At 36.9% G+C, this 9,223-nt stretch overlaps 1 protein-coding gene across 4 annotated transcripts in view; it reads right to left on the bottom strand.

The window, feature by feature from the left end:
* Positions 1–373: 373 nt before the first annotated feature.
* NEDD4 (neural precursor cell expressed, developmentally down-regulated 4, E3 ubiquitin protein ligase) overlaps positions 374–9,223 on the bottom strand; it is a 47,583-nt gene continuing 38,733 nt past the window's right edge. For all 4 annotated transcript variants that reach the window (XM_010297106.1, XM_010297103.1, XM_010297104.1 and 1 more), the window contains 10 exons: positions 9,076–9,197; positions 8,911–8,981; positions 7,258–7,353; positions 5,743–5,816; positions 5,542–5,602; positions 4,901–4,960; positions 4,689–4,796; positions 3,988–4,084; positions 638–710; positions 374–560 (listed from right to left, as the gene is read on the bottom strand). In XM_010297106.1, coding sequence (XP_010295408.1) covers positions 458–560; positions 638–710; positions 3,988–4,084; positions 4,689–4,796; positions 4,901–4,960; positions 5,542–5,602; positions 5,743–5,816; positions 7,258–7,353; positions 8,911–8,981; positions 9,076–9,197 — 865 coding nt within the window. In that variant the 3' untranslated portion in view covers positions 374–457. The remainder of the gene's footprint in view (positions 561–637; positions 711–3,987; positions 4,085–4,688; positions 4,797–4,900; positions 4,961–5,541; positions 5,603–5,742; positions 5,817–7,257; positions 7,354–8,910; positions 8,982–9,075; positions 9,198–9,223) is intronic.

Below are 9,223 nucleotides of genomic sequence, written 5' to 3'. Positions count from 1 at the left end.
GGTATTGCATTACATTAAGTTTGTTGGTTTTGTTTTTGTTTTTTTCTAAAAACAGTTTTAACAATTTCAGTTGTTCCTGTTAAAGCAGCAATTCAAATTTACACCCTCTGCAAAGATTTCTTCACAGTTTTACTTCAGTAGTTTACTGCAGGACAGTCTGTCAAACACTGCAGAAGAGGCAACTGCTTAAAAACATTTTAGATTTTTTACTTACTTGGCACTGGCCCATCCAATGTGTATATTGTAGTTATTAGCAAAGTACACAAAACTGTGGAAATGGCAAAATACATTTTCAAAAGTTAGTGAATTTTTAATACTTACTTATTTTACACGTGATAGTATGAAGATTCAATAGCCATGTGACTAAATACATGGTAGTCCCTGGAAAATTCAAATTTGCTTGTAAACCCTTAAAATTAAATTGCAGCACTGGACTGATACAATTTATGTCCATGTCTTAATCAACCCCATCAAAACCCTGAGTATTTTCAATCGCTAGAAGAAGTTTATCCCATAAATCTTCAAACGAGTCATACGGAGGCAAATCCAAACGATTAAAGCTGGAAAACAGATGAAAACTCTTAAGTATTTTATCACTCTTACTAAAGGTCATAATTTACCTAAATTAAACACTCACCAGGTATGAGCTCTCGGCAGTTTTTCAGGGGTACCCCACTGCTCAACTGTAAACAACTGTGGTCCATTTGAACCTGCAGAAAAGAATACATCAATTTTCACCCTATTATGAGATTCTTTTATAATTAGAAATTGAAATTATGAAATATTTTGGGGTTTTGTAATTCAATTCTGACATTAGTATGAGATATATATAGAAATCAAATACAGTCTATACTCAGTAATGGTCAATAATTCCAGTTCACTTGTGGTTTTAATTATTTCTTGCTATATCTTAATTTCAAAAGACTTTTACACCTTAAGCTCAGAAGTCTAAGACCTCAATGCATATGCATAGTCATTGGCATTGAAAATTTTATGCAGAAGACAGTTTTACACTGGATAAATTTTGCATGTCAAAACTTAGATATGTTTATCACAATGTGCAAAGTTCTACAACCTGGCAGAAAGTATTCAATGTCCAGCTTTACCTACGCAACAACAAAAGTAGAGTAACTGACAACTTTCTGAAACACAGTGACCATGTGTGTACTCCAGGGATGTACATATGCACCCAAGAGAACTTTTTTGGTTAGCAAGTGCAGCTCCAGATACGCCTATGCCTTCAGCAACTGTCTTGCAGCATGTCATATCTGAAAGTTTCTCGGACCTTTCAACCCTCACCAAGTGGATGGAAAGGGCATTTTGTAACCATTTCCTCCAGCTGTTGAAAACATGTGTGTATGTCTGGAGAAGACTGTGCAGTTTAAAAGGAAAAAAAAAAAAATCACTATCTTGTCAGAGCACAGGAGATGACGTCTGACAACGGGTGTCCTCCGACTATTCTACAAGACCATCAATACAGTTAGAGAATTGTATTCCAAGACAGATGGCTACCCAAGTATGAGTAGCCTTCTGCTTCTGAAATGGAAGATGTAAAACATGTTTCAGATTAAAGACGAGCAGCAGTAATGAGAACAGATTGATCTATGAATACAGCTGAGATATAAATGCTGCATACAGTACCTTTAGATCTATGAAATGAATTTGGTTTTATAATGCAGGCAGACACTTCCCGTTTTTTCATGACTCCTCCAAAATGTTTTGGGTTTGCTTTGATTTTGGTTTTTTTTGGTTTTGCTTTTGTTTTTTTTTTAATTTTTAATACTAAAGTTGTAATTGTAAATTCAAAAATATTTCACTTGTGGTTTTATGGAGACATGAAAAATGTATACATATTCATAATAAAATGAAAATATATTATGATAACATGTAATAATGCACATTGTAGAAGTGGATTTGGAAGATGGTAGCCAACTTGTATACCCAAATAAACGCAAGACAATTCATCCCAAACATGAAAATAAAAGGAGAAAACCCTTTCACAACTACTAACATACCCAAAAAGGTAGGAAATACCAATCAATGCACAGATACTATACGTTGTACAAGTCTAGTGAGTGAACTAGACAGATGACAGCAAACACTGAGCACTTAAAAATCCTAAAATATTATCAGGGAGACAGATATATCAGTAGTTGTGGGGACACTTCCAGCTCTTCTTCTTTGAGTTACAGGTTTCTTCAATGCAGAAGGCTGGTTAGAAAAGGTAACTAGTAAGGAATGCCTGGAATAAGGACGAAGCAGACAAGCAGCTCTAAGACTGACTGCATTCTACCATGTGACACGAAGATAAAACTCCCTTTTAATAGCTAGGTAAGAGTAAGTCTGCATTTTAGCTATCCTAACTAGAGGCTGACAAAGCAGGATGGGTGAAGACAAGAAATATAAGAAAGCCATGTCTGTTCAGTGTCCTAATTCTCAAACTTGTGTGTATTTGCTCCCAGACACCAGGCACTCCCTTTTTACGAGAAATGCCTCTCTGGGCCACAGGAGGGAGATCTCCCACTCGAAAGCCAGCTCTAGGACTGCAGCCCAAAGGTGGAAATTGAACAGCCACAGGGGCAGCCCGGCAGCAGCAAAAAGCCACGTACCAAGATGAAGCACTGAAGAACCACCTACAGTTCTTCAAATACAAGCAGGTACTGGAAATGTGATTGTGATCATTACTGGGGTTTAGTGAGGATGGCATGCCGCCCACAGTAAAGCAGAAATAACTGTAAGAGAAAGAAACAAAGCACTGTGCAAGACAATTTAATGTTTCATTAATGAGTGAATAGAGCTACAGAAACTGGGACTTGGCCAAAAGACTGCTCAAGGATAGCCTAACCCCTAGGCAGAAAGAAGCCAAGAGGTTCAACAGGTTTTTTTCCCCTATATCATTCCTTAGCTCTATCTCCAGTAGTGTTTTTCGACAAATAAACAAAAATCCCAAGGCGGCAGAATTCTGATCGGGCTCCACTACAATGAGCATGCACTGTAACTCCAATAGTGCCAAGGTTCAGGTGCAACAGCAGACACATGGCTGAAGTCCGCTGAGGCACTGTCCTTTCCATTGGAACTCACAACTCATTCACTGATGGAATGGAAAAAATAAACTGAGCATTTACAATGAAAATTAAGAGAGGGAGAAATGGGGACACACAGTGGGCCATGTGTGTTCTCAATTCGAGTGTTTTATAAATAATTACTGTCTTGTTTACAGAGAAGGAAATGTTTATTCAAATATGCAAGTTAGGCTATTCAGTCATTTGTATAAGATCTCAAGCACTTTTAGCCTTAATAAAGCAGTCTAGCAGAAAACATAATAGCTGATGGCAGCTGAATAGCGACTTCCCATAAGCAAAACATCCCTACCCTTCATAGGCTGTTCTATCCACTTGGCCGCAGTCTATCCACAGTGGGTTTTCTGGCTTTGGTGTTAAAGTCTGCTCCCTGCTGCCATCTGCTTGTTTCAATCTCTGCATTGTAGGTTCACTACTTTTCTTTTGGCATTATGTTTGTCATTTCAGTGGTCCTCTTTAGAGTATATCCTTACAAACAATTGTATCCGTACAACTGTGGCTTGTGAGCAGATAAAAGCAGTTGGGGAACTTAGAAGAATCTGAAGTTAACTGCTGATGCCAGCATGTCTTTGTAATCAGATCTGAGATAACGGAGAGTTTTCTTCAGGCTCAATCATGTGTTAAACACGGATTTTTACAGCTCTTTAGAACTTTAAAATCCACATTAATTTGAGAAGCCCTATACATTTAAAAACTTCCAAAACCAATTAAAATTAAGTATTTCTAGAACATGGGAAACACATGAGCTAAGTGACACTTCTCTAACTTTGCCTCTTACAACTGGTAGTATATACTAATTTTTAAAGCAAAATTTGAAAAATAATGCACCTATGTTTGAAATCAAATATGACAATGTCCGTATTATGTTCTCTGTTACTTAATTGTGAGCATAATCATAAGTACTCACCATACAGCTCAGCAAACCCGTTCATAGGTACGCGTGATGTGCCAGTAACAAATTGAAGTAATCTTATTCTCTTTTCAGAGTCCATCATTAAGACTGCCTATGTATGATAATGACTACAATTAAAGATTTGTCTTTAAATTAAGGATTTAAGCTAGCAGAATTATGCAACATAGTTTCTGTCTCTAAATCATTACCCTATATATATGCATTTTTTTAGTGACACACATAGTCTTCTCTGCCTGTTGCTGAAAGCTATGAAGTCAACAATTTTTTAATGGCACTGTAACAAGAGTACAGTTACTGGCTTAGCAGGCTGTTAAAATACTTCCCTTGAAGGTTTGGCCCCTACTTTCTTTGAAGTTTCTTGATGTTATGAACTAGCAGTCAAATTCCTGTAATTTATTAAACAGGAGAGTTTAACACCTCTTCAGTGTAACCATGCCAGAAAAACGTACACAGAAATATTTTTAACCCCACTTAGACATGGATTCTTTTGTAAAAACAAGTATCAGTAGTGTATTTACATTCTTACCATGCATCTCATCTTTAATTTTCTTACTCTTACTATCTTTCTCAGGAGTTTTAGTGGTCAAATATTTACCTACCCATTGATGAATCACATGATAAACTAGCATTGCTGAAAAGCAGCAGCTTTTGAACAGGTTTTAAGAAAAAAACCCAACAGTAGAACTTCACGGTACCTTCCAGAACCACTGTATTACTTGATGGTTTATGTTGTAGCCATTTTTGTATTTCGTATGTAGTTTCCAATCAGCCACATCCACATCTCCCAGTCCACACATTAATAACTACACAGATAAAAATAAAAAAAAACAAAATCCAAAACACTGAAGTTTAAGTCAGTAATATTAAGTTTCAACATAATTTGTTTTCCTTTATATGACACACTTACCTCTAGCTCATTTTCATCAAATATTTTAATCAGATCCTGCGGTATTAGTTCAAAAAAACCCTAAAAAGATGAAGGAAGTTTTTAGAAATAAGTCACTATTATTTAAGAACTTCTGCTCATTGAGAATGATATTTAGAAGCTTTACTAAACAGAGAAAAACCAATACATCAAATACAGATGTTTGGACACCAGCAGTCCCCAAGTTTGGTTATGGTATTTTTAATTCTGACTTATCTCACATCTTTATTGTGCTACATTGAATGGTGAATATGTAAGTCTGAATATCATATATGTAATATCACTTATACAAACAAGGATAAACCATCTAGTTTAATTTAATTCTATTAGTTTGATTTAATTCTCATTTCTGCAGAGTTCATTAAATAGTTTGCACTACAACTAAAGCTGTCAGCCAGGATTGAGAAATAAGTAAATTTTTCAATATGAATTAAACACCTCGGTAAAAATATACCAAAAAGCTTTTTAAATCTGAAAAAATTCAAAGTTGACACTACAAACAGTATCACCACCTTTTTTATACCTGTAACAACATCATCTTTGGGTCTTCAGGATGTTAAAAAAAACTTGTCATAAGATTAGATGCAACAAATTATTAGAATATTTTATAATGAAAACTATACCTCTTTAAAGGCTGCCATTTGTTTTTGTACTCTGCTGACAAATCTCCACTGAATTACAAGACTGTAAAAAAGCAAAAACATTTAAAATAAAAGCAATTTATATACAAATCAACTTCCTTTTGTTAATACAACTAACACACAGCCCCTCCTACTAGAGGGACAATTCAGTGAGACACATTTCACATAGTGACCACTACTTACTGAATATAGTCTCTCTTGTTCTTGTTGGTGACAACTATTTCTGATCCACCACTTTTCAGTTCATGTTGATGGGTCTAAATGCAATATATAGAATAGGCCTTAAATGAGATATGTATGTAACAGAATTCATATGTTAATATAAGGTAACTTAGTTAACTCTTGAAGACTGCAAAATTTGAAAGCTATGAGAAATAGAACCAGTTTCACAGGTCACCTGAATAAATGGAATTTGCTTGATTGTTTTAAAAAAATGTATTATTCAGGGATACCAGACTGCAATGGGGCAACCTCCCATTTTTTCTGACCTGCTACAATAAATCACCTAAGTTTGCACACAAGTTCAGTAATGCAGACTTCACTAACTGCATATTCAATGACTCAGGCCTTTCTTCCAGATCTCAAGAAAAAACACTTATAGAACAATTTCAGCAATGGTCCCAGTAAATAAGTGAATCAATATGTGTATCTGTTACATAATGATTTATACTACTAGAACCTGAGTAGACAAATATCTGATTTTCAGTTCATTACAGATGTACATTTTCACACTCTTACTTAGTTACACAAGAACCCAAAGGCTATTATTTTAGTTAGATCTAGTTGGCACCTGTACTTTGGAATTTTTATTCAAGACCTGTAGTATTTCTACATGATTTATCTTGGATAGCTTTCCACGCAACAAACTTGTTAATTCCACAGTTTTCTAGTACATCTTAAGAGAAAAAAAACTATTATTTTCTCCCAAGGAAATTTATGACTCCAACCATTTCTAAAAGAGCTCATCCTTTCCAGCCAATCACATAAAACCAACCTCTACTCCAGATTAAGTAATGGGACTATGGATATCAGTCTCAGTTGCATTCACACCAACAGCTACATTTCAATACAATTATTATTTAAGAAAAAAGCCCGAGTTATTTTGTAAAGTTCTGCTTGTTTCCAAGTCCTTTATCACATCACATCACAGCCAGGCTAACAGAGCACTGCATGAGCATGTGCTAGCTAAAAGAAGCAGCTGAGTGAACAAACCAATACGACCATGTTTTCTTTCACATTTTGTCTATCCTACTTTACATAAGGGGTCTGGAGCACAAGTCTTATGAGGAGCAGCTGAGGGAACTGGGATTGTTCAGTCTGCAGAAGAGGAGGCTGAGGGAAGACTCATTGCTCTCTACAGCTACCTGACAGGGGGTTGTGGCAACATGGGTGATGGCCTCTTCTTGGTCTCTTCTCCAAAGTTAACTAGTGATAGGACGAGAGGAGACAGCCTCAAGTTGCGCCAGGGGACGTTTAGATTAGATATTAGGAAACATTCCTTCACCGAGAGAGTGGTCAAGCATTGGAACAGGCTGCCCAGGGAGGTGGAGTCACCATCACTGGAAGTGTTCAAAAAACATGTGGATGTGGCGCTTCGGGACATGGTTCAGTGGGTATGGTAGTGTCTAGTTAACGGTTGGACTTGATGATCTCAAAGGTCCTTTCCAACCTTAACGATTCTGTGATAAACATACTAACCTGGCCAAAAAGTTCTTCATCAACTATAAATCTGAGGTCCAGTTCTGTTGGATCATTTTCAAGAATCCATCTCAGAGAATTGTAATATTCACTATCCTAAGAGAGAAAATTACAAAAGTGGTAAATACAAAATAGAGTTGCCACCTTTTAAGCTACAAGAGCCTCCATAACAGCCCAGTGAATGCTGCTACGTAGGATAATGCTGTATTGGATACAGAGACTCTGCAAACGTACAAAGCTTCAAGATCTTTGAAGATGTTTGAAACCTGAAGACTCAGCAAACTCAGGACTAAAAATCTCTCACGTAGCAAGAGTGGTAAGATATCACAGCATGATCTGAAGTAATGTATTTTGGACTCTTCTCTGTCTCTCATCCTGTATTTATCTTCCCTTTATTGTTAGGCATTACTACAAAGAGCATTAGGAAATCAAAATTAAGATAAAGCAAATTGTATCCTGGGCTGCATCAAAAGAAGAGTGACCAGCACAAAGAAGGAGGTTATTCTCCCCCTCTACTCCACTCTGGTGAGACCCCACGTGGAGTACTGTGTTCCGCTCTGGGGTCTCCAGCATAAGACAGACATGGACCTGCTCCAAGCAGGTCCCGAGGTGGGCCATGAAGACAAACAGAACGCTGGGGCACCTCCCCTAGAAAAGCAGGCTGAGGGAATTGGGGTTGTTTAGCTTAGAGAAGAGAATGCTCCAGGAAGACCTTTGAGCAGCCTTCCAGTACTTAAAGGGGGCCTACAGGAAAGATGGGGAGCAGTTCTTTATCAGGGAGTGTAGTGATGAGAGGTAACCATTTTAAACTGAAATAGAGTAGATTTAGCTTAGGTATTAGGAAGAAATTCTTTACTGTGAGGGTGGTGAGACATTGGCACAGGTTGCCCAGAGTAGCTGTGGATGCCCCCTCCCTGGAAGCGTTCAAGACCAGGTTGGATGAGGCTTTGAGTAACCCGGTCTAGTGGAAGGTGTCTCTGCCCATGGCAGGGGGGTTGGAACTAGTTGATCTTTAAGGTCCCTTCCAGCCCAAACCATTCTATGATTCTATAGTATGGGCAGCAGGGGAAGACGAAGGAATCAGGACACATCTACGAATCTATTACTCAGAAACAGATAGGAACTATATTCCGTATTCTTATAGGACAGCAAAACCAGCAGTAGATTAAAGAGAATGAATAAAAATCAGTCTGCCAACAACTACTCTAGATAAGAACCATTATCAGAAAAAGAAACAAGAAAATTACAAGGACATTTTCCTCTAAAAAGTTACATTGTATCGCTCATTAATATTTTCACAGTCTCTGAAAGTATAAGAATGTTTCTTTTTAATAATCACAAGTCACAAATTAATTTAAAAAACAGGTTGAGGCAGGTATCCCAAGAACCTTAGTGTCTAAAAATGTTTTAAGAAAACATCATAGCAAGTTTAGAGTCAAGTTTTCAATACAGCTTAACTGACTTAAACCAGACTAAGTCTCTCTGATTTTCATTGGAAATTTTAATTACTATGCAACTTACAGACTTAGAAAAGATGTAGCCTAAAATTTCTTTAAAACATGCACTTTCAACCTTCACAATGCTATTAAAGATACAAAAAAAACCCCCAGAGAACATGAAATCCTAACATACATAGTAAAGCAAATTACGTACCACAGACTCCATATCATGAAGCGTTATTGGTTTCTGGAGCATCATCTTGTAAAAGGGACGAATAAAAAAGGCTTTAAAGAAGAATAAATAAATTGAACAGTATGCAACTTGAAATTCAAGATATGCAAAAAATTAATTTAAATATCATATTACATAAATACTAACCATCCAAGAGTTTGCCATGGTAAACAGCCATTCCAGCTACACGGCCTATAAACTTGAAATAAGAGAGATGATCTTCGTTGCAAAGTCCAGAGTTTGGATTGATCTGCAGAGTATAGTTATCCCTGAAGTTGAGGGAGGGAGCAGAGAA

This window comes from Phaethon lepturus, unplaced genomic scaffold (genome assembly GCF_000687285.1).
Source record: "Phaethon lepturus isolate BGI_N335 unplaced genomic scaffold, ASM68728v1 scaffold2841, whole genome shotgun sequence".
Taxonomy (NCBI): Eukaryota; Metazoa; Chordata; class Aves; order Phaethontiformes; family Phaethontidae; genus Phaethon; species Phaethon lepturus.
The sequence above is the reverse complement of the archived record's forward strand: the minus strand, read 5'-3'. Positions and strand labels throughout refer to the sequence as shown.